Source organism: Coloeus monedula (assembly GCF_965178545.1).
Source record: "Coloeus monedula genome assembly, chromosome: 3".
In the NCBI taxonomy this organism is placed as follows: domain Eukaryota; kingdom Metazoa; phylum Chordata; class Aves; order Passeriformes; family Corvidae; genus Coloeus; species Coloeus monedula.
Window position 1 is genome coordinate 25,984,499 of NC_138783.1, and position 26,474 is coordinate 26,010,972.

The following is a 26,474-nucleotide window of genomic DNA, read 5'->3' on the forward strand; positions in this document are numbered from 1 at the left end:
TCTCTTTAGTTTCCCAAGACTAACATTTCCTTTTTGATATTAAACTCAACATTGAATAATCTCCTCTGCTTTTACTCTTTCTGAACTCTGCTGCAGGGTTTATCTTCACTCATCAGCCTCCTGAGGAGAGCCAATGAACGGAAGGCAGAATTGTTCAGCCCTGCTTCCTCAGCGTTTGCCTGGGCTCTCAGCACAGGAAGCTCTGAAAAGTGCTCTCAAAAGTCAGAAGGAGGAAGCTCTCCAGCTTTGAGGAACCAGTTGATCAGGAGCATGCACAGCTAAAGGAGAGGCATGGGAAAGGGGGAGAGGAAACACTGACACTGGCTGCTGAGGATATACTGGCAGGCAAGAAATGCTCCCCATGACCACAGTTAAGCTGGTGGAGGGATGGATGGAGTGAGCTGCCTGAGCCATGAAAGCAGGAACCAACATGAAGATGGCTGGGAAGACTGTGTATGTTTTTGTGCTGCTCACCATCATCAAGGTCATGAGATTATCAGGTGAGTCTAACTGGGACCAACTGGCCATTGGGATGTAAGAACGGGAAATGTGCATAGCTCCTTTCTTTCTAGAAAATCATTCAGTGGATTTTATTAAGTGCTAAAATTTATGAAGCACAATTAAGACATGCTTTCCCAATATGCACTCCTGCTCCTCTTTTCTTAGTGGTCACAAGGCTGCCAGGAATTTTCCCTGTGACTTCCATGTAAGCAACTATTTAGAGACCCTTAGCTGGGAATGTACAATTTGTCACAAATGGCCTTTTACTGAGACCTCCAAATCCATGTCATCTGAGAAACCGATCCTTTTGACATACTAAAAATGTCAAAAAATAAATAAAAATATGCCTGGGAAAGTGTTTGTGAAGTTGAAGCTTTTGGACATGTAGTTTCTGCTGAAGAGAGGCTGCAGGCACTCTGAAATAGGGCAGGGATCTCTTGCATCTTTTAGAGGAGAAGTGGAAGGTCTCTGATGCCCTGACAGAGGGGAGCAGTTTCTGCAATTTTGTTCTAAGGGGCACGACCAGTATCAAGATGGGAAAGGCTTTTGTGCCAAGGGCAGTGGCAGTCCAAATCTTCTGTCCTTTAGTGTAGTTGACTTAGTCTTAATGCAGTTTAGCTACAGCAGTTAATGTTTCCCACATACTGCTCATTTGCATTTTTAGAGCTTGTGTTCTTCCAGACACCATGCAGCAATCCAGGGACTTGATAATGGAACTAGGGATTTGAGGAGCAGTTCCAGAAACTTAAACTGTTTCTGTACAAGAGGAAGAAGGCAGATAGGTCCATGAGATCAAAATTAAACTTCAGACATCTCTGAATAATGTGTAACATGCATGTGTCCATTCCTATTATGGACAGATAGAACTAAACTAAATGGACAAGAGTTTACTTCATTCCACTTGGTCAGAAAATAAAAATATCTCCTTTGTCATATTTTAAAGCAAAACAGATGCAGTCATTGTTGGCAGTGATGGAACATCCATCTATAATGTGTTTGAGTGATAATAAAGGATCCCAAATGGTTACCTCAGTGCTACCCACTGGAAAAAATTTAAATACTTCATGAACATTATTAAACTTTGAATCACTAACCTCACAACAGGCATACTGGTGGTAAAAAATCTGTCCCTATTCTGTAGGTAAAGAACCATGTCAAAAGAATACTGAGGAACCTGCTCAAGTTCATACAGATCAATTTCGGTAGCATCAGAGACCATCTACATTTTTGAATACAGTTGCTCAAAAAGTAAAGGAGTGCGGATACACCACAGAATGTTGAAGAAAATGGAGACACAGGGGAACCCTACTGGCAAAAATTACTTTAAAAAATTCACTTTGCTGGAAATATTTTAAAAAGTCCAAGCCAAAAAAGTGGGGGGGTTTTCACCCTAAGGTACTTGGATTTTAATTTCTTGGTGTCTTGGTTAATGAAATATATTGCCATTCAAAGAATGTAGAAAAAGATGTTCCATTAAAATCTTATTTCACACCTGAAATCTCTTCCTCCAACCTGCTCCCAATAAAAAGCAGCCCACGTTTGATGGGAAGTTTTTAGCTAGCACTGATCCTAAACTTGTTTCCTTCTATGTTAGGGTGGCTCCTCTGAGCAAGATCTAGTGGCAAGGGTTTTTTTTTCTTCAGAGATCACAGGCTAAATGTGTCAAGCTGATCCAATGTGTGAATTTTGTCCACATAATTTTAGTCATGTATGTCATACACAGTGTTGCATGAAGGTCAGAAGGATCTATGTCCCCCCTTCTGAAGACTAGAGCAAGCTACTCTGAAAGACATAAAGTAGTGAAAAAACTGTTGTGTGTACCCAGACTTTATCGCCATTAACATTTTCCTTAACATTTCCTTAGTGTGTTGTTTTTGTGTGACTGGGTTAGTTTTTACCACAGCAGATGGGACAGCTTAGAAAAAAGGATTGAGGCTGCTTCATAATTGTCATACCTAGAGCTGCCCTCAGGTAGAGTTGGATAATAAGCTACTGAAGCTGCTGGGGCATGATCTCTACTAAAACTCCTTTCGTGATGATCCTCAGGAGGAGCAGTGAAAAAGACTCAGCATTAAAATATTTTTGGTAATGCTTTGAAGATTTCTCTAGTTTAACTAAGCACACACGACACCTCAAGTGGTTGTGTACATACTCCAAAGGGAAGTGGTAAGGACAGATAAGATCTTCCATGAGAAGTCCATGCAATAAATCTCTTTTTATTGAAATAACATTTGCAGCATTTGACTGGGTAAGCCCTGCCTCTGTAGTTGCATCCTGTGACAATGGGTATGTCCAACTGATTCACAGGAAGTTGCAAGAAATCTATTATCAGTAATGAGATGTGATTTTCTATGGTTGTTCAGTTTTATCAATAGTGAAAAATTGAAGTCTGTGACATTGTGCTGGAATTGTAGAGTATGAGGTGAATAAAAGTAAAGTTGATTTACAGAGCAACCTAGCTATAGTTCAAGTTCTCCTACATGACTTTCTTGAATGCTACTGCTTTCATTTAGTTTCTTTCCTTAATAAAACTGGCAAATTCTTTTTCACTAGTGTACTAGTGTTTCATTGCCTTTTGACTCTCTCTGTCCTAGTATGTTTCACTGCACCTGTCTCTGTTGCCTTCTATTCTAGTTTATGGTGGAGTCTTGCTCCAGATATAAAAAATCATAGCCTAAAAAAACTATTATGCTAAACTTACATTTGTCTCCATTTTACTATTTCTTTGCTGCTCCTTTGGGACTATGTGCTGGAATCGTTCTGACTTCTTTTACCCTAAAAACATCTTAATCCAAGCAGCCTGTTTTCCTCATCCAAATTCTTAGAAAATAATTCTGTACTATTTTGAGAAAAAATTTTCTTAGAACGCATCTAAATTGCCATAGTACAACCTTCCAAGCATGTCCTTATGATACCAACATTTTACTGTGCTGTGGTCCAAACACACTGAGTGCATTCCTGTCTGAACTTGTCTTCTTTCAAAACCACAGAAGGAAGGAATTTCAGTCTTGCAAGTTGACCACATACTTCATGACCTACAAAGGAAGCAGATTTTCATTAACTGCGAATGCACTTCTAGAGACACATGCTACTTAAAACTCACAGCTGATATATTTTGTAGTTAGAGGTACAATCATTCATAAGAAAAAAATGTGTAGGGGATTTTCTTATGCTGCCTTATCTCGGTGTTGAATAAGAAAATGCTGGGATGAAAACTACCGTCCTAAAGATACGCACTAAACAGGGTATGACTGAGATTTTAATCGTATAAAAGTGAGGTCATAAGTATGTTTTCACAGCAGTCCCTTACCTGCTGTCAGCAAAGAGTGAAAAAAGAAGGCACACAACCTACAGTTTGCAGTCAATGATCTATTTTTGTTTAGAACAGTAGGAAAATGCCGCTTAAGCGTAAGTGAAGAGTACTTGGTTTATTTTTCTTCTCATGTGGCCAAGAGTAAAAGGCCAAGTTCAGCACACAGAACAAAATATAAAACAATCTGTATCTGTTTCTGTAGTGAGAACTGGAAGCACTTTGTTACACGTGGTGTCACAGTGCTACTCTTTAAGCAATTCTACCCAAGGCACTTCGACATCCAGTGCAAATCCCTTTTCCCCTCATCCATTCCAGCTCATATTCTGCAAGGACAAAGATGTACTTACTTTGCATACAAAAGGAGCAAAGTTCAAAGTTTACAGCCAGACTGGTGTACTATGTAACAGCTTGTTAAGTTCAGTGATGATTTATTATCAGCTGAGGATTTGGCCAACAGTGTTTGTTCTCTAAACTGCATGACTGACACATCGTTTAAACACCAACTAATTTCTTCATTTAACAAGTGTACACATCCTTTTTTTTTCTACACAGTCATGTTTATATCGAGACATAACTTATTTACGTGAGGATAAATCACTGAATCACTGGATCGAATTGCAGTGATGAAAATAAATTGCCTTTTCTTTTGCAGGCATAGTATTAGAAAACACTTTTCATAAACAATATGAGCATCAAAACAAGCACCTATTTTATTGAAAAGCTGGTTTTAATACTGATTGAGGCATGGTTCTCTATTCTACTTTCCAGTCAAAATTTGTTGTACTACCTGGTTTTATTATTATGACATTTTTAGCTGCTGAATTTCAGCATACATCTACCATTCTACTCATCAAGGTCAATTGGTTCTTTTAGTGTGACATATCAATTCTTTACACTAATGACACTGTATTCTTCCTGCTTTCAACAAATTCCCTCACACACTCCTGATACAGCCAATGCCATTAGTAAAAAAGTTAAATGGAATTACAGCAAAAATCATCTGCTGAGAAACATTATCAGCAAGCTACCTTCAACCTGGCACCTCCATTTAACTGCCCTTTCTTTCTCTCCTTACCCCAGTTCTTTATCCATCATGTAGTTGTCCCTTTATTCTTTCAGCCTAATTTTTTTCAAGAGGACACTGTATCAAACACATTAACATCTTTTCATTGCCTTCAAAATCAGTTGTCTTGAAAGGCTGCTTGAAAAGATACTGGAGAAAGCTCAAGATGATCGAAAGATCATAGAAAAGTTACACACTAGGAACTGGCAACTGCAAAGGTATATTCCACCTTGAATGGGAAGACTGAAACCTTGGGATCACTATTGAGTGCTATCAGTGTCCTCAGCCCTCTGCAACATATAAAGTCACATTGAAGTTTGCAATCTAAAAAAATCCACCCATGCTATGAGCACTTCATATTGTAAAACCAATGACAAAGTGTGTAAGGTTGCTATTTCAGCTTGCATGAAACAGCAAGAAAGAGTGACACAGTATTGGTGGCAAGAAAAGTACTACAACTGGCATGGTAGTGGTGACAGAAAAGAAATGTGTCAAAAGAAGAGCAAAATAACAACTTGAGTATGAGGAAGAAAGGAATTTCTGAAGATAAGGAAAAAGACTAACTAGAATTAAATGAGAATAGGATATCTTTTTGAGGAATAATGATAAGTATGGATAAAACAGTATGAGTGTGAAACTAGCAATAAAGGTGTAAGTCTTTTAATGTGTCCTTTAAAAGATATATGTGTGCTGAAAAAGCTGTGCTCTCAGTTTCAAGAAACAGAGTCATATGAGCTTAGGTCAGCTATTTGATGTATTTCTATAATGAAAATTAAAGCAGTCTAACTACTTACTACTCACCTGAAACACAGGGGTGTTTTTTAGCCTACACTCCATCCTGTGCTGTTGTGACTATGTTCTCACAGTCACAAAGCCACAATATACGAGTCTGTCAGTATGTTAGCAATTCCTACCCTAGTGCAAAGCACTTCTATTTATCTTTCATTTCATTCTAGACAAGCCTTGCTGAGTGTCACAGGAACTCTGTGGCAGTAGAGGGGGAACACAGATGCAGAACACCGATACTGTTGTATCTGAACTCTTCCAAGCGTCCGGTGCTGCCTTTTTGATTATGACTTGCTGTGACTCATATACTACATTCATTCCAAGATACAGTTAGACATTTGCTGTGGTATGATCATTGTTTCAGTTCATTATATCTCTAAGTTTAATATCTGCAGGGGGTATAGGGGGAAGATCCATCGAAATGATGTGGTAAATTGTTGCTCTAAGAAATAAAGAATCAGTAGGATGTTTGAGAAATATGTTGGAGAAAGTAAAGCAGTCTCTTTATAGTGCAAAAACTCTTTAACAGTTAAATTTTGGAAGAGGCTGTCATGGAAATTGAGGCAATAAAAAGTTCTACTGTGGTTTAAAACCTGCTATAAAGAATAACAGAGGCTGGAAATCTTTCGTGTTTGAAAGCAACCAGAGGCACTTTCAACCTACGTAGCTGTGTCTGATTTTGCAGTGATTCCCCTCAATAGTTTAGTGGCTTCACCATCAAATTTTCCTGTTTTTAAAATCTTTCTTCTTTTAGTGTGGGAAAGTCTCTGAGAAACAGGAGAAATGACTAAATAAGTGATACTGCAAAGAAGCTGGTGCAACTAGTTATTCATGAGAGCTGTCGAACACTCTACATAAACCACACTGAAGAAAAAGGAGCAAAGTTAATTACAGTAATCTTACCATGACAACAATAACCAGCACATTTTTGAAACACAAATGTGAACTCCTCAACCGAGTTTGTTTTTTTCCTGAGAGAGGATATGTCCATTTTCAAACATAAAAGTGGAGTCTGTCATTGTGCTGGAATGTGCACTCAATGCACTGCAATAGAGCTTGAGAACCTTCTTAGACATGGCTTGAAGTCTTCTTCAACAGTCAAGGAGAGACAATGAGGCATAATTAGATTTCAAAGGCTGGAGTCAAATTGGAGGACCTCAGTCTAAAGGCCTGCTACTGTCAGATGAGTCTCCAAGGTGAAACCTGTTCACAATGGATTTGCATTCACAACCAAAATAAAACGGTTCAGCCTGGTGCTGTACAGAACTCCCAGAACCTGACTCACCTTTTTTCCACATTGGTGTGACAGGCAGCACGTAATCCTGGTTTCCTGAGCTCTGCTCTTTCTGGCTAACAGAAAAAATGATTGCTGTTTTCCAGAGTCAACTCATTGTGAAGAACATGACTGAAAATGAGATGTTATTTACAATAAATATGTGGATATATGACCTTTCATTTTATCTCTCTTGTGTGCAATGAAATATTTAACAGTACTGACATTTAATTACCATCCTACAGTTAGCACTGCACCGAGATGAGTGTGATAGCTCACACCTCTTCACATCACTTGTTCTCTGCAGGCCCACAGATGATGAGGCCTTTGCTGCACCTCTTATCCCCTTTTTCAGCCACAGCAAGCTGTCAGTTCAGCTCAGCTGTAAAATGAGATTTCACCTTGAGAGATGTAGCCATGCAACATTGCTGGTTTGTTTCTGAGCCTTTGTTTGAGTAGAGAAATGCTGATGTGGATGCCATATATCTTCCCTAATGCAATGGTCATAAACCAATTGCTTATCACAGAGAAAACGTCAGCAAATGACTTTTAGCCACTTTGCAGCATGAAAGACCATTCCAGAAAACAGTGTTCTGATGACAGGTCTGAATTAGAACACTTGCAGCACTGAACCTTTCCTGTTTAACAGAATGGAATACTGTGCTGGTTTCTGGCAGGGGTAGAGTTAATTTTCTTCACAGTAGTTACTATGGAGCTGGATTTGTGCTGGAAACTGTGTTGACATTACAGGGATGCTTTGAGCAGTGCTTACACAGAGCCAAGGCCTTTTCTGATTCTCACACCACCAGTGAGTTGGCTGGGAGTCCAAAAGAGGCTGGGAGGGAACACAGCCAGGACAGCTGACCCCAACTGGCCATAGGGGTATTCCAGACCATGTGCATCATGCTCAGCACATAAAACTGGGGGAAGAACAAAGAAGGGATGCTTGGAGCTATGATGTTTGTCTTCCCAAGTCACCATTATGCATGATGTAGTCCTGCTTTCCTGGAGATGGCTGAACACCTGCCTGCCCTTGGGAATTCCTTGTTTTGCTTTGCTTGTGTACATGGCTTTTCTTTACCTATTAACATGAGAGTTTTCTCACCTTTCTGATTCTCTCCCCATCCCACTGTGGGGGGAGTGAGCGAGAGTGAGCCAGCAGCTGTGTGGGACTTTATTGCCAGCTGGGATTAAACCACAAGAAATACTTTCGTTTGTTTAGTTCTCGTGCTGATTAAACATGCACCCTCTAGGTTTAGTGAAATTCCCAGAGGGAAGGGGAGATTGTGTCTTCCCTCAGAGCTGCTCAGTCCACATCCAAGAGCACAGGCTGGGGCAGGCAGCATAAGAAGGACTAAAAAGCAGATCAGGAGACCCAAGCAAAGGGCTTGATTGGAGCAGACCCACAAGAAGTCATGGAAGTGAAGGAAAAGGAGCTCAGATGTCATCATGTAAGAAATGTTCAGCCTGACAAGTCAACAAAAGCTTGTGGAGTAGAAAAGAGGATTGAGGGAAAGAACCTGTTCTTTAGGGGTAGAGGAAGCAGAGGAGATTTATTTTCTTGTCTTTTATTTTCATGAGTATAGCCAGCAATTCTGCATTCCCCGCAGAACTGTCCCTTTCTAGCATATTGATTTATGTTCTAATAAAATATACTTTTAGATACTTAGATGGCTTTTGGTATGCTCAGAGAAATTAGAGAAAGCAGAGTATGCCCAACTTCAGTCTAACATGAGGTCCTAGCAACATCGCCAAACTGGAGGAAATGCTAAGGCTGACCAGGAAGGACAGGATAAGGCTGAGGATAATTTCCATTTAAAGAACAGCCTTTGAGCTTGGGGATCCCATAGCTATTTGCATATTAACTTCTGGGAATATCCATTTTGGATGGCTTCTAAATAAAGTTCACTCTGTGGTAAAAACCAGCAAGTTTTGACATTTCCTGAGATTATATTTTAGCTTGAAATGGAAAGTTCATCAGAAACTGCTACGAAAATGGATTACATTATTCTTCATGGTTTGGAAGCTCCTCATCAAGTATTACCCAGGTCCAGTCCTATTTTGCTTGTAAGTCACTTCAGAGTTACTTCGGAAGCACAAATTAACCCAACCTTTGAGGATTTTTGGCAGACACATTCTTCTGTAAAAGAAATTGAATGATCATGTTTCTAGCAGCATGTACAGAAAAAAAGCAGGTCGAGGAAGAAAATTCACAATTAATATTTACACTAATGCTGCTTACCTGCACTCTAGCAATGAAAGAGGCAGTAAAGTAAAAACAGTTTAACCTTTTATATTAATAAGGCATCTTTGCAAAACTAGAAAGCAGTGTGGAGAGGATAAGCAAGAAGATTTTTTACTAATAATCGGCCATCTGGGGAAAAGCTCTTGCCTTACTAAGAGCCTTCTGATTTGATAACAAGATACAGGGGATTTCACAAGCCTTCTACAAATTTTCTGTAAACCTAAACTTGTACTTAAACTTGATTCAGCAGATTATAAGCTGACTGATGTGGTTTCTTATTTGAAGTGAATGGTACCTGATTCATTCAGAGGAGAATATGAAGGGCATGGCAGAAAGCCCCACTTTCACTGCCTCTTTCTTTACAGCCTTGAAGCGTGAAAACCCATTATGCTGGGGAACTTTTACATTGCAATGAGCTCCTTAGGAGATGAAGAGTTGAAAGACAAGTAAAATGATGCTGCTTTAATATGTAAATGAAAGTGTACACAGTTAAATATGTACAGCACTGTCATTCATGCTCAACGTTTTCAAACATCATCCAAAAAAACCCAGCTCCAATACATGGGCTTGTTTGAGTGCTTGGGTTTGCTTAGTCATTTTCAGATGAGGTCAGCCATACCCTGCATGACTCAGAGCTCTGAGGCTCTCAGCAATGTAAAACTAGGAGAGGAAACACTTTGTTCTCCAATTTTCAGAGACACTCATTGAACTCATCCAGAAACTATCACGAGACAAAAGGCTTCTTTCATTTCCACTCCTGGTAAAGTCATCGGAGTTTAAAACAGGTGCCTCACATTTTCTTGGAATGCCATTAGGGAGAAAAATACTTGTCATTTAAAAACACCTCCAGTGTAATAATGCATCACAGAACACTCTTAACAGCTGAAGTGTCTTCACCCCAAGGATATCTAATGCTCAAAATGAAAAGGCAAAAACCTTTAAAGGAATATATAAGAAGTTAAAATGCAGTGAACTGTGTTCATTTTGCAAGACAGCAATCATTTCCCAAGAAAACAGTCAAACAGAACCAAAAGTGCTTGAGCTGCAATGGTTCATTCACCTAGATTCAAGAAGATGACGAGGTTTCAGATAATATTATTGAGGTAAAACCAACTATAGTTTTCTCAAAGAGGCTAATAGTAATGATTTGACCAATGATTTAAAGTTGATGCTCATTAAGACCACTGCTTATAGCATTGTGAATGTTCAGGAACTGGGCTTCACATTGTGCTGAACAGTACAGGTAATATAATTCCAGACCTGGGTAGGGGGTAGCAAAACCCAACAAAATCAGGAATCAGGTCTGCTACCATGGAGGAAGACTGACAAGAGTTTGACTAATCATGCAAAAATTAAATCTTCTAATTCTTTGCATATTCCAGATGAACTTTCAATTGCTGCTTTAGTGTATCTGCTTGGAAGATTTGGGGAGGGGGTTAACATTTTTGGAATCATTTGTGAAAAACTCATTTGTCAGTACCAATCAGATTGGTTAACTTTAGCTGTCTGTCCAGATTAATGCATGTTTTGAAAGTAGTACTCTGATTTTCTCCCCACACACAGCTTTCAGAATGCCACTAAAACCATTGCTCAGCCCAAGGAAAGAGCAACTCGTGTTCCACCAGTGACACAGGGAACTGAGAGATGAGTGGTTTACGGCCCCAAAGTTTAATGGCCACCTACTAAAAGAGGAACTGAGTGAAGTGGTAAATAGAGGTTTGTTTGGACTACAGCTATGGGTATTATTCCTGTTAACTCATTAATTGTGAATTTTCATTCACATACATTGTGAATTCTAGGGATTCCTTGCTTTTAATTTCAGCAGGAGCCAAGGGACACAAAAGTTCCATTCCCTCTCCTACTCTTCACAACCTGTGCCTCAGACTCTTCTCTGAGTCTCACCAGTGCCTCACAAAAGAGGCTGCCTATGGACGTGTAGGCAACACTAATGCACATATAAGACAACCCTGAGACATAAGGCAAAATTCTTTTGATGCCTTCAAAAATCTAGAAACAAAACAATACACTTTCAAGACAGTATTAATATAGTAAGTAATATAAAAGCAGGTCTTTAATTGGAGGCATCCAGGTGTAAATATGGCAAAATGCCTACGTAATACAGGAGTTCTACAATTTTATAAGTTCAACAAATTAGCATATTTAACAATAGTGTCCAATTAGAAGAGCAGTTAGTTAAGTAATCCCCCTTTTGTTTCTGCTCCATATGGAGCACCACCCCCCAAGTTTCTAGACCCATATTTATTATGTCTAGGATACATGGTAAAAAAAATATGATGTCCTTGGCTAAAGAGGCAAGACTAAATAATATTTCAGGAATGTAGTGTAATACGTGCTAGTGTTAGCTTATTGCTCTAAAATGTAGGGGGAAAGGGGTAGGAAAAGTACTGGGAGCTACAGCCATGTATTAGAAATCTACAAAGCTACAAATATATGAAAAATATTTAGAAAGCTTAGGCATGACTTTCCTCCTACACAAAGCTCCATCACTGTTATGTGCGCCTGTGTAATGCCTGAGAGGTGTAGGTGGCCTTTGCCCACAGTGCTGGATTCGTAGGAATGCAGAAGTAAAACTGTTTACTTTGTTGGTAGCAACAGTTCCAGAGAAAAGCCACTATCATGTGGCCAGATGTAATAGTCATATTTCTATATTTTCAGCCCTGTGAGCAACCCACTGGAGGATTTGCTGATAGAAGCACACTGTTTGGATGCTGAACTGCTTAAGACAATGGGCAGCTGTAGGGTCCTTCTCCAGTATCCAGTCTTGTCCGCTAAGATGATCCCCAGTGGGAAATTTGTTGAGAGTATTGCGAGGGTTGGCTGTGACAGGCCACTGGCTCCACAACCCACAGTTACAATAAGAGTTGACAGACAGTGTGCAGATGAGAACAGCCATGGCCTCATGCTGGTGTGTACCAGGGCAGACATCTTGTGAAGTGCAGACCACAACTCCAAGGCTAAGACATCCCTGGGCACCGTCTCACATGTTCTTTTTTTTTTCTCCTCAGGGAACAGCAGAGTGTCAGTGACTGTAGGTGACAGCTCAGTACTCACCTGCCCTCTCAAAGGAAATATCACTATGCTGACATGGACAACAAGCCCCAAGGCTGGAGGCTCCTGCTCCTTGGTATACAGAGCTGATAAGAACATGACAAACATAACAAACTGCTGTGACAACATAAACTTGATATTCAGACCACGTCTGGCTCCTGCCCTTGAGATACGGCAAGTGGGAATAGCCCAGGAGGGAAATTACAGCTGCGAAATGGTATCAACAGAGGGGAATTTCCCCACGACGTACCACCTGACTGTGCTGGGTAAGGCACTCCTTGCTCCTTTTACAGTTATCCAAAGGACCATGGCCAGGCCTGGACATACAGAGCTCCTCTGCCCATGCAGCAGGGGAAGTGTGCAGCAAGAAGTGGAACTTTTTTCTTTTTTTGAAGTGAAGGAGAGAAGATTTAGATCAGATATTTGAAAGAAATTCTGTACTGGGAGGCTGGTGAGGCACTGGAACAGGTTGCCCAGAGAAGCTGTGGATGCCCCATCCTTTGAAGTGTTAAAGGCCAGGCTGGATGGGTCTCTGAGCAACCAGGGGTGGTGGAAGGTGTCCGTGCCCATGGCAGTGAGGTTGGAACTAGATGATCTTTGAGGTCCCTTAAAATTCCCTTAACCTAAGCCATTCTGTAATTCTTGCTGGGATAAACTTATGGATTTCATTGATAGTAGCTGCCATATCCCTTCTCTTTATTCTCCAAAAGCCTTTCTGCTGTTTCCTTTCCCACTGGTTAGAAATGACAGGTGTGAAGCAATTTCCCACGTACTCACAGAGGATATGAATGGCTGAGGTGAGGTTCACCTGAGGGGGAGAGAATTGTGCAAGAGGGAAAAAGAGACACTGTCTGTCTCTTGTGCTTTGGGGCCACATCTCTGCGATGGGATGGGATGGGATGGGATGGGATGGGATGGGATGGGATGAGATGGGACCTCCAGCCTTATCCTCCTCTTTGCACTGGGTTCATTTTGGGTAGGGAACAAGAACAGCCCAGCCCTGCTGTGCCAAACTAACTCCATGCATCTCCCCTTGCTGGCGCTTTGCAGCCCCCCCCAGGCCGAGCCTGTACTGTGATGAGCAGGGGAGCCCCGTGTGCAAGGCAGCGGCAGGGAAGCCGCCGGCTCAGCTCTCGTGGGTCCCAGAGAGCAGCTCCACTGCAGAGGAAAAAGGCCACGACAACGGGACAGTGACTGTTCTCAGCAGGTTCACAGCAAGTAACACCAGTGTGACCAATGTGACCACCTGCATGATGTCCCACCCAGCTGGGAACTGGAGTGAGTCTATAGCCTGTTATCCCTTAGGTGAGTTTCCCTTTGTATGTTTGGTGTTCAAATCCCTGTCAGATCATGTTCCTTCTAGAGGGAAAATCTCTAAAAAATTCACTGAAGTCCTGCAAAGACAAGGGTATCATCCCCAGCTGCCTTTGCCCAGAAACATCACCAGCTTGTTTGTGTTCTGGACACTATTTCCCAATGGTTTCTTCCCCGAGAGGGATATATATACAAATGTTGTAGCGTTCTTTTGGTAGTGGAAATGCTGTTGGAAGCGAAGACAAATCAGTCATGATCTTTGGGATAAAATAATAACTTGGAATGAGAATATCAGCAATTTTTTTTTTTTTATGCAAACGTAAATGTTATGGTGATGCATTTTCTTGGTCTTAAAATCAAGAGTCAAACATGGTTAGAAGGGAAAAAGGGATTCTACCTTGGTATTTGTTTTAAGGATCTTTAGGTGCGCTATGTCTAGGTCGAATGTCCTTTAATGCACACCGCAATTCCCACCCCCAAAAGATCTGGTGTAACATTATAGGTCTTACTAATTAGCATATCTATCAAAAATTCCCCAATGAGAGGCTCGAGTGAGCCCCCCTCCCCAAGGAACCTTCCCCTGGATGGTTCTATCTTAGTTTACAGAATGTGTTCTGGAGAGGACCTTGGGGTCTGGGGCATTCTGATCCCTAACTGAGAAGCTTCTAAAATATTTTGTCTCTTAGCTGAACTAACAAATCCAAGAATGTAGGCAAAAAGCACTAAGAATACAGAAGTTGTAAAAAGGTATAACAGGAGTATAAAAGAAAAGGCAAAAATCATCATGGCATCAATGGTAAGAGAGAGAAAGAGAGTCAACTCTTGTGTGGCTAGCAGAAAAAAATGAATTACTTCATTCCAAGTTGTGAATGTCTGACACTGTATGACCCTTGGGTTCTGGTATTTGGTTTTCTTGTTGCTTTTGACAACTACACATGAGTACTGAGAAAAGCTGAGTCCTTGAGAGGAGCTCAGATGTGGCATTGTGAAAAAATATTCTGAGTGTCCACTGTGGGATTTGTGGAATCTGCTTTAGTCTCCGACACAGACTCTATTTGTGTTTCTCAGCCAGGTTTCATTACTGACTTTCCCTTCTGCTGAAGGACATTCTATTTCATTCTGTATTTCATTTACAAGCATGCTGAAAATATGTGTATATGCTAAAACAACTTTAATCTTCTACTGAAATAAGAGAGAAACTGAGAAGTAAGAAGATATAACTGAGACTGTCTCTTTGTGTTTAGAGGGATACAGCTTTATCCGGTATGTCTACGCCATTCCTTGTGTTCTGCTCATTCTAGTCTTGTTGGGTGTCATTCACTATTTCAAGCTCTGCAGTGATAGGTATGTATGTATGATAAGGTGCTAAGGAAATATTTTCTAGCACTGGAAGAAATATTAAAGTACTGTTTGTGTCTTGAAATCATATGATTCTGTCAGTCTGTGCTGCTGTGAATAACTGAATTATCTACATCAAATATTTCTGTACTGCAGACACTGTGCATTGTGCACATCTTCATGGAATAATGCACCTGAGTGAAATATAAATGGGAAGAAGTTGGCTGAGGGCCCTCATTGCATTGCCTGCTAAAGGGGAGCTCTTCATTCTGATAGGAATTTGTGAGAGTAAAACTGTTCTTCAGATACTGTGATAGTCTGTCAGTGTCTCTCTTGGTTAGATCAGGGCGTTTGTTCTGCTGCCTAGTAAGTTGTGCGAAATGCCAGAGGGCTGATCAATGCCAGCCTGCCATATGATCAGAAGGGACAGCAGATTGTATCTGTATTTATGAAAAAGTTCCCTGGGTGTAGCTGGAGTCTAGCCTCTTTAGGATTTCCTATGAAGAAAAAAAAGTAGTTCAAAGGAAAATCTACAGAAATCATTTGTGCAGTGGAAAGCTGAATTGGCACCTGTACTGAAGACCTCAGCTATGTTCCTCATTTGCCTGTTCAGAAACTGTTCTTCTCTCAGGCCTTTTCCCTCTGAGGTGAAGAATTAGTTCTATACAATTCCACTAACCACAAAATGTATATCCTTACAGAGAGCTTTGATTTTAATCTTTTGCTTCCATTTTATGTACAAGCTCCCACAAACATGAGAAAAGACTTCTTAAGAAAATTAAGGTGCTATAATTTCAGGATCAAATTCAAGGAGAGAGAAACATGAGAAAGCTTTACTCTTGAAGAGAAGAAAAATAAATATGTCATAAGCTTTTGATCAAAGAAACCAAGCTGTGATCCAGCCAAACATGTTTAATATTTGTTTTCTTTTTCACAGACCATGCCACAAAACCAAGCCTCCTGAAATTGCTCCTGCACATTCCCAACAGGTAAGGACAATGCTCCAAATTAGACCATCACCAAATCAGGCATCTTCTGGTAGCCATGGAAACATGACCAGTGAAAGGAAAACATTAGATTTTTACTCTCTGCTTTCAGCAAGTACTACTGTGTCTTATATATTTACTCTTAGCTCTTTATAGGACAAAACAAAGCTTATCTTCACTTGGAGCAAACACTAGAGGGGTGTTCCAACAGCAAACACTCAGCTACTGCCATCCTTTAATCTTAACAAGAAGTGAGTCCTAGCACATTTCCCTCATCATATCAGATACTCTGACCACAACTGCTCTCCAAATAATAATCAGGAAGGGACTCAATATCTTGGGTTGGGGAATATTAAGAAAACTATTAGTGAACAAGAAGATTAAGCAACAAGATTAACAGACACCAATAGAAAAAGAATATCTCTTTTGGTGTCCAGAATGGTAATGTGAGTTTTGAAGGCCAGTCTTTTTCTTGCATGGTGAATCTACAATCAAAGAAACAACCATACTCAAGGCAACGGAAGGAGTGCTGAGTTGCAAACTGGGACATATTATTGGATTCCCTATGTTGTTAGAAGCTTCCTGTGCAGCTGATCAATTCACCTGTCAGCTCTGTCTCTGTTCTCTGCTGCCAAACCCAAATAAGAGCATCTCTATGCAGACAAGATGTGTTACAATTATATTGTATCTGTGCACCCACAGTATACACTAGCCTCCAAATCTGTCATCAACTTTAAAAGATGCTTCACTTTCTGAAGAGACTTAGTCAAATCTAGTTATTAGCGTTCTGCTGTTCCTACCTCCCCATTGTTGCTGACAGATGCAGCTGCATTAATGTAAAATAATGATTTAAGTACCAGTGTTCTTGCTGTCATGTCATGTGACTTTTATTAAATTGTAGGCTGATGGAGGAGCGAATCAAGGTCAACACTCCAGCATATTATTTGCTCTTTCTAGAGAATTAGAACCTAATACAATTTTTTTTTTTCAGGCCAAAATAAGTAGAGTAAAAGGGGAAAAAAAGGAAGCAAGTGAAACAATACCTTAGCTTTACACTCCAAATCTTTGACAGGAACAGCAATCCATTTTCCTTGGTAGAAAAAGCAATAGAAGGGGTTTTTTTCCCTTAGTTGAAGAGGAATAAATATGAGAGCACTATTTCCCAGTTATTTTCTTCAGTCCAGATGAAAGATTTGCAGAGTCTTGCCAAACTAAATTCCTCCTTGTATTCACACTTCTTGGTTTTGTTTTGCTAGGATGACACGATGGAAGTGGAACCTTATACTACTTATGTGCAGAAGGAGAACGTAATTTACAACTCAGTGTCTGATCTGACAGTGGGGCAGAATCTTCCACAAGACCTGTGTACAGAAACATGAATGATTCAACAACACCGGAAAAGAAAAGAGGTACTTTATAGAAGACTGCTATAGAAAGAAACTTCTCAGAGGATTTCTTCAGATTTTGGAGCAGCATAGACCACTAGGTCTGTTCAAACACCTCTGCCTGCTGATGAGTCCATAGTTCTTTTTTTCCCCATTTTGCTTTCTTCCTTGGGAAAATGTGTTATTCCTTGGGAAGACGTGACAGACCACACACCACAGTTTTTCCTGGAAAAGAAGTTGTGACCAGTCTTCCCTTTGCTGTTCTTGCCATGGAGATCCTAGTTTTGTCAGTCACTTGTAGTTACTTTGATGCACTTGACACTATGATGCACACATTTGGGAGACCAGAGGAGTGTTATGTCTGAACTAAAATGAAACACTCCTCCACCAACAGCCACTTTTTTCTAATTCATATGTTAGTAACATGTGACCTGAGTACTGATCATCACTGAATACCTCAAATAGCAGAAGATAATGGTAGGGAAGACTTGGGTTTTGAAAATGGAAATAAGGGATAAATTTAGAAGGTCATCCACTAAGAAGGAGACTGCACTAGCATGACTAACTCACTTGTTAGGTTCATATCCAGTATTTTGTGAAGCCATTATGGGATGTCATCCAGAAGGACCTGGACAAGGTTGAGAAGAGGGCCAATGGGAATCTCATGAGATTTAACAAGACCAAGTGCAAGGGGTTGCACCCAGGCTGGGACAACCCCCAGTATCAACACAGGCCAGGGGATGAACAGATTGAGAGCAGCCCTGCTGAGAAGGACTTGGGGTGGATGAGAGGCTGGACACAGCCCAGCAACATGCGCTTGCAGTCCAAGAAGCCAAACACATCCTGGCTGCATCCAAAGCAGTGTGGCAAACAGGGGAGGGAGGGGATTCTGCCCCTCTGCTCTGCTCTGGTGAGACCCCACCTGCAGTGCTGCATCCAGATCTGGGGTCCTCAGCACAGGAGGGACATGGATCTGCTGGAGCAGATCCAGAGGAGGCTATCAAGATGATTAGAGGGATGAAGCCCCTCTCCTATGAGGAAGGCCTGAGAGAGCTGGGATTGTTCAGCCTGTAAAAGAGAAGGCTGCAGGGTGACCTAATTGCAGCCTTCCAGTACCTGAAGAGAACCTGCAAGAAAGACAGAGATGGACTTTTACAAGAGTGTGCAGTGACAGGGCAGGGGGGAATGAATTCAAACTGAAAGAGAGTAGGTTTAGATTAGATATTAGGAGGAAGTTTCTTTTCTGTGAGGTGGTGAGACACTAGAAGAGGTTGCCCAGAAAAGCTGTGAATGCCCCATTGCTGGCAGTGTTCAAGAACAGGTTGGATGGAGCTCTGAGCAACCTGGTTTAGTGAAAGGTGTCCCTGCCAGTGCCAGGGGGGTGGACTTTGATAATCTTTAAGGTCCCCTCCAACCCAAACCACTCTATGATTTTGTGATGTCCACTAAATATGTTCATTCTGTGTTTCAGATCACTGGTATGATTATTTTCCCATAAGATTCTATGAAGATACAGCATTCCTCTCTTTCTTAAGAGTATAAGCATTAAGATGCTGTAAAATAATTTTGTTACTCAAAACCCATAGACTACTTTTACCAGAAACAAACGTAAAATATTTCACAAACCAGAACAATTACAAATACATCTTCTATAAATGTGCAATAATATACAAAAATGATCAAATGCTTGCTAATTGTAGTCATATTTATTATAACTACCACAAATGAAGTTTTTTCATTTGTATGTCTAGATATTTTACTCATATTCTTTTCAATGTACTTGCAAGTTCACGTTTTACTCTGTAAATTAGCTTATATATCTTATTGTGTCTCATTTTGAGGTGACTTGTTCCCACCTTCACAGAATATCCTTTGGGAATAAGTAAAATAAATTGTCCTCCATATAATAGCAGTTCTCAGACTTTTTGGATTGATGCCTTTCTAGATAAAGCATGAAATGACTTTACAGTAAGAGTAAAGAAATATATTTATAAACCGCTGTTGACTACCTCTTATTTCAGTATTTTAAAAGACTGACTGGGTACTTGGTCTGATTGTAGCATCAGAACCAGATTTCTCCTTTAGATTTAGAAATGTCTTTTGACACACATTGCTAGAGTTTTCTTTTGAGCAAAGCTCCCAAGGGCTATGACACAGTGCTTGGAAAACAGACTTCTAGACTGATTGCAGTTCCCAAATGTATTACTCATGTAGACCGATACAGTTATTTACTCTCACTCTAGCAGCTATGAAACAGCCGCTCTTGTCCAGGTGCTCTCTGCATGCAAGTATTGCTTTTCTCCATTTCTGCATGGCCTTTTAGAGTGGAAGGGATCAAAGCTGAATATCAAGCAGCTACAAACAACTTTTAAAGGAACTTCCATTTCCAGTGACTGACCAAGGAAGAGAGACAGTCAACACAGGCATAATCCTCTGAAATTCTCCACTTAAAAAAGGTGTAATACTGACCAGTGATATTTTTTCCCACTCAAAAATAGAGTTGCATCCCTTCTTAAGGCTTTTTTTCTGTGTACTAGATAGTGGTTTATGTTGTTCAATGTTCATAAATGGGGTTCATCAGCTCTTGAAGGTAGGTTGTTGCCAGTTTATAAGCAATATATTACATTTACAGACGTGTATCACCTACTAAACTGCTCTCTAGCTGTGGGGTTTTATGATCATTCACAGGCCTATCACACTGAACTAAATCACATAAGTTCCAGACCTGGACATTGCTAAGTTGCTAATTGGTTGATTATTTTCTTTGTACTTTACTTTGTTCCACAATCAGACCTGCTATGGGCAGAAAACAGGATTTTAGTTTGTGACTGTGGTAAATAGTATTGAGTTAAGAATCTTATGTATACACACATATACAAGTGCATTTTTTGTCCTTAGCAGCACAGAAATCTAAAGCAGAGAGTCCCTTTGTGCACTCCTTTTTCTCTGTCAGGGTGCTTGCTGCTCCTCTCTGCACTGTGCTGCTATTGTGGTGCAGGCATCCTCCACACAAAACTTCTGTGTTGGCTGTTTCTTAGCAGTCAGGCCGGCCTGCCCTATAAACTCCCCAGCGTGTTACAAAGTCACAGGAAGAAAGTCAGCAGCTTTTCAGCTCATCCCGTACAGACAGGTTTTGGCTTTAACCACATTTACCGATGCTGTATCTTGTGCTGCAACATTTGATTTTGGTAAATTTGCATCTCACACTTTTACCACTATATTTTATCTTCACAGGCATGTTTCAGTCTCCTGACAGTTTATAACTGCCATTCCTGCTCTAAAGAGGCGGTTAATAATCACACTTATCTTATGACTGTAGAGTCCCGAGCACCCAGCTCACACGCACAGCATGTCAGCAGATTCTCTGCTGCTGTGCATCCACAGAGTAGCTGCTCACCTATTCTTTAGGATAGCAGTGGAGTACTAAAAAATGGATGCACCACAAATCCTGAGACTGAATATAGCTTCTGTACATGCATCAATTCCTTGGCCTCCCTAACTGGAAATAGTTTCATGAGAACCGGGTAAAGCGCTTCATCACCCATCACAGTAACATGTAAGATTTGGTTACATTGCAAATATCAGCAGAAAGGTCATTCTATCATCACTTACCTGCTTCAAACAGCTTTGCTAATAACAGAGTCCAGTGAAAGTGGTGTTTCAGACATAGCCCTGTCTCTGCATCCCAACAGCTTTCAGGATTTACAACTGCATTCTCCTGCCAGTATCACCTACTCGTATTTGTTTGTTTACTACCTACAGCCTAGTTTTTAACCCTGCTGTCCATCATGACCCTCTGGTTCAGTGTGTGACTGCTGAAGTATTGCTCAGCTTCCAGTTATGAAGTAAAATGACCTCAGGATCTTCTATATTTATCCTACTGGCTACAGAAGTTTAAGTTTTCATGCTAGAGCTGGATGACTTTCACAGGAGCATTCTCCCTCTAGATATAGCAGGGATTTCTTCATACAAATCTAAAGAATGAGTGTACTTACACAAATCTGGAGAACGAGTGTATTGGCTAGGGAATACCAGATAATTTTTTTCAAAAAACCCAATTTATTAAACTAAATGTTAAGAAAATCTAAAATCTTTATAAGCAGAATAAAAACAGATTCATATTTAATTGGTAGGGAAAGAAAATTGTACAGTGTATTTAGTCATAACTAGAAAGAAAGATAAAAAAATACATTTGCACAGAAGCTATAAATATATATATATATTAAACCGCATAAACATCCAGAAGCTATGCAGTCAGAGCAAAACCTATTCACAGCAAATACTAAGCAAAGAATGTCCACTACTAAATGTATTTCATAATGAATATGTAAGAAAGGCTTCCACAGCCTAACCTGTTCTCCCTTGCATTCACCATTGAGAAATCTTTTCTCTCTGGTGGACTAAAGATGACAACTATTTTTGACTATGCATTAAGTTTAAAAATAATTCACCTTGTGCTTTTTGTCATTTACCTCAGATAGCACTGTCCTCAGTCAGGAAACCGCATAAACATCCAGAAAGGTACCTCATTATTTTTATTAATATCTTTGTTAAACCTCTTCAATAACATCTGCTCAATAGAAATTACATTCTTAAGCATGTGGGCATACTGGAATTATTGCTAATTATGTACAGACTGTCTTATAATTTCCTTGTGGTCCCCATCATCTGCCTCTGTCAGCAATGCCCTTCAATATATGCTTAAAACGCTAAGCATTACAAGGCAGATAGTATCTTGAAGTTCTGAGTTTGCAAAGCACCTTGAATAAAGGGATCCTAATCCAAAACTAGGGATCCACCACCTTGTGAAAATACAAGTTATAAACAGAATCTGGAAACCAGACTGAGCAGGAAGCTTGTTTGCTAAGTATTATGATTTATACTAGCCAATTCACTCCAGGAGATACTGCCTGCATAAAAGCTTTCCTCACCCATCAAGACACATGAATTTCTCCATTAAAAAAATCTGAGAATCCCACCTGCTTCTGTCCACAGTATCACAGGTACTAGATGCAGGTGCTAATCCTATGCAGCAATACTCCAGCCTGAGTCAATAAACTCATAGCACTGCATTTTGCTCTGCCAGTTCTCCTTTTTTGTAAGGGCATAATCTTATTACACCATGTCCCAGTGCTGCTTTTCTTCACATTTATTCACTGAACTCCAGTTGTTAATATGTAGGTGTGAGCATTACCTTTACCAATCAGCAGCTGCAAAACACTGGTACACAAATAAGCTCAAAATGAGAAGACGCACACAGTCAGCTCTCTCCTGATAGCATCAACGTGCTTGTCGCAGAGAAGTTGAGACTGACTTGTAAAATGACTGTAGCAGGACACCTATTAAGAGAGGTTATTTTGATGGTCTCTTTTAGCTTCAGTTATCTTGATCTTCTGCCTCCCACAGCTGTTCAGTAAGGCAGAAAGTGATATGTCACTGTGGTAAATTGTGGGAGAGAGAGAAAAAGGGGAGTTCACAGCTTTGCTGCATGAAGTTATACATTTATTCTTTATGAAAGATTCTAGGGTTTTTCCCTTTACCTCAAAGCCTTTTGAACACATATTTTTTTCTAGCTTAGTATTTTCAAGTGTATTTCAGTATATTTCATCCTGGGAATAGGAAACATTCTGGCTATATCCAAATGAAAACAGTAATTCAGGAACAGATCATGACCACTAGATGACAGTTTTACCTCGCCCTATGGAAAACACTTCCACAGGAGAAGCATTAGCTCTCCAAATACTCTCTTATTAGATTTGTAATTGTAGTGACTCATTTTCCTACATTTAGAGCTCCATTTGTGGCAGAATGTTCTCACAAAAAGAAAAAAAATCATTTTCTTGTGCATAACAACATTGAGAAATAAGGCAATTAAAAGGAAAACCAACAAAAATAACATGGTATACACCAAGAAACTCATTAAAACATCACTGGACATTTCTCTGTGGTATACACAACTCTCAAATGTTCGGTGGTAAGTAGGTTCTGAGGGTATAGAGAAAAGAATAGGGAAAAATTAGTGGGATCTGTAGGGCTGGCATTGTAAAAGACAAATGAGGGAGTGAATAATGAGAATTCAAAGGACTGCAGATAGGAACACGAGTTCCCTTCCATTTTCAGCACTCCAGCTTCACAGTGGAAAGGCTCATTCTTCTCTTTATTTTAAGTATCAAAATCTGTGTACTGCCTGGAGTCCACAGAGCAGCTGGTTCCTCCCTGCAGACCCCACTGTCCTCATACCTCCTTGGCTACTGCTTCAAGACAAGAAGTAGGTGTGTGTCCCAGCAGAGAGCCAGCAAAGGACAGGGATGTCTGGGCTAGTTAGTCCTCTTGCTGGTAGGTCCAAATCCACAGATTTGCAGTAGAAGCCTTAGGAGATATCCCATGCCTTCAGTAAAATTCATGCCCTCAGTTCCACAGGTCCCTGACCTCAGTATGAGTAACAACAGAGCAGACCATCCGGTCCAGTGGTTATTCTACGCAGAAAATTGGTCCTTATACTCTAGACAAAATAAACATCTGAGGTCAGCTTTGTCCAAATTTCCTACTCCTCTCCCTTGTACATCCCTCACCTGTTAAACCAGAAAGTTACAGAGTTCTTGACAAGGTGGGATCCTTTAGGGTGTCCATTGACATCACATGAGGGTTGTTATCAAGCTTAATCTCCATCTTTCAGTTTGGACACAGAAAAAGGAAGTGGGTGAGAGATCACTGCATACCAGCCCAACGGGTAACTGTGATCAAAACCTAATGGAAAACACAATGGAAAGAGCACACAGTGGTCACTTTCTGCTTCTATGGAGGGCTAAGCTGGGGAGAGCCATGTAAACAAGAAGAGCTGATGCTGGCCCTGCCTATTAAAGGTGTGACCTATGTATTACCCCTCTGCTATGAGGGGCCTTTCTATCTTGAGGCAATCCTATGAAAGTGGCCAAGAATTTCTGATCACAGGGAAACATACACACCCCTCAGGAACACTTATTTCACAGCCCTTATGGCTCTCTCACAGTGAAAACCAGGGACCAGATACTATTAAAAGTTTGCATTCCACCACAGTCACACACCTTAATTCCCTTCGCATTTCTCATGAGTGACTGCTTCATATCCTCAGTTCAACTCAGCCCTCTCTGCAAGCACTCAGAACTCTCAATACTGAAATGCTGATGAAAATGTTGGGTGCTGCCAACATGAGACGCCTGTATGGTCACATTACAGACACACTGTGGATGTCTGAAGACGTGCACACTGGGCTATATAATGTGAAAAGCTGTTTTTCCACATAGAAAGTAAACAGATGTCTGGGCATGGACTCGTGTGATCCATCATGCTGCTTGGCGTGCTGTTTCAGGAAAGGGAAGTAGGTGGGTGTGAGGTTCCAGCAAAGAACAGGGACATCTGGGCTAGCTGGTGGCACCAGCATAGATCTGCAGAAGAAACTTAGGGGAGATTATACAGAGATGATTTATAGATGAATGACTGTAGTAACATGCCTTTTAGAAGTATTTACCGCTGGCTGGGTGCAGTGCAACTGCCTCTTTCCAGCTCCAGGACTTCCATTTTAGGAAAACAACTCAGCACATTACAAATCTTCTATCAAGGTGAAATCTGATTTAGGGAATATCCAAACCAGGATGCTGTTGTAAATGTAGGAACTGCCACTGCCACAGCAGAGCAGCATGGGAGGCAATAAAAAAGGGATTTTTAAAAAAACATGGTTCCCTTTACCTTGCTAATCCAATAAGGCTTATGTAAGTAGTCAGTCATGGCTCTCTGGGTTTAGTATCAGTATTTTAAGAGCAGTCCAGAATACTGTAGCATATGAATAATATTGCCTTGCCTGTCAGTAAATACTTCCTAGCCAAAGATCTTGCAGTACTTTACCATTACATCTAAATTTAATTCTATTAATCTGCTTTCAATTATCATCAGTATTTTAAAATTAAAATCAAGGTATCATCAATATTTTCCATAGACAAGAATATAAAGGGAAAGAAGGATTCTGTGATTTGCACACAGTCACCAAGAACCACATTTTGACTACTCAAAAATCAGGACAGATCTACGGCAAGAGTAAATAAAAAATAAAATAATAATTAACATGCTCTAACTTTCCTTAAGAATAAAAAAAAGCTTGTAATACTCTAATAATCAACAGCCAATTTCTTCACCTCTAAAAGCCTCACTTTTCCCTTAAGTAAAAGGGTAATGATACAGATGTATTTTGTGAAGTGCATTGTCTTCTACTTATGTCAGATATTGTGTAAAAACTAAGTATTGCTTTTAACCTCAAAGTGCAGCCACCTCTGAGCCTGAACACTGAGAGAACAGAAAGCTGAGAGAACAGAAAATTTGAGAGTCACAGAATAGAAAGTGAAAATTGTATCATCAAACTGAAACTGGCAAACTGAGTTTAGATGGGCAAGCTGTCCTTCAGCCCCCAGCATTTGCACCATGTCACAGAAGAGTGTATAATATCCTTACAGAGAATACTATTGAAAGTTTTAATGTCTTTTGGTATTTAAGATGTCACTTAGCAAAAAATAAATCACTGTCTATTGTCTATTTGCTAGGCAATGCTTTCCTCAGGACACTGGTTTTTGTTGGCTTTTTTGTTTTCCTGTGGCCTCCTCACTTCACACTGACCAGTGCCCAGCAGTGGTTTAGCTGCACAAGCTGAGGAGCTCCCGCCCCAGAGTGGAAAGGTTACACAAGACTCAGCTGCTAACACTCCCAAGGCTCAAAATCTACAAACACTGCCACGTGTATGGGGGGGGTGGGAGTGTTGATTTCAAAAGAACTAGGAAAAAAACCCTGCAAAACCAGTGTACAGTATTGAGACTTTGGTTGTTCATCATCTGCTTTCACTTACTATTTCAAGCTCAATTGCACCAGCCGAACGTAAACAATTACTTTTTTCCTTCTTCTATCTGTAAGCATACAACAGAACACAGAAAATCACTTAAATGGCCACATGGCTGTGAAAGAGAGCTTTAGGGAACTAAAATACAGTAGGACTACCTTGAATATTTTTAGGTATTATTCCAGGTAGATATGTGCTCTCCTTGGTTTACTCCTCACATCACATCAGAAGGAGGAGAAGTAGTTCTAGAAAAGAAAAAGTTACTTTTGAGGGGGTAAAGAGGAGAGAAACTTTGTAAAAATTTCCATGGCGACTTTTCAGCTTATAACCAGATTCCATGC

General features: G+C 40.3%; 1 protein-coding gene across 1 annotated transcript; it reads left to right on the forward strand.

Moving 5' to 3' along the window:
- Positions 1-412: 412 nt before the first annotated feature.
- On the forward strand, positions 413-17,267 carry CD200R1 (CD200 receptor 1; the record flags this gene model as incomplete). Its single annotated transcript, XM_082277772.1, has 6 exons — positions 413-500; positions 12,208-12,516; positions 13,301-13,555; positions 14,809-14,908; positions 15,840-15,891; positions 17,145-17,267. The coding sequence occupies 6 exons, from the start codon at positions 413-415 to the stop codon at positions 17,265-17,267; spliced, it is 927 nt and encodes a 308-aa protein (XP_082133898.1).
- Positions 17,268-26,474: the final 9,207 nt, after the last annotated feature.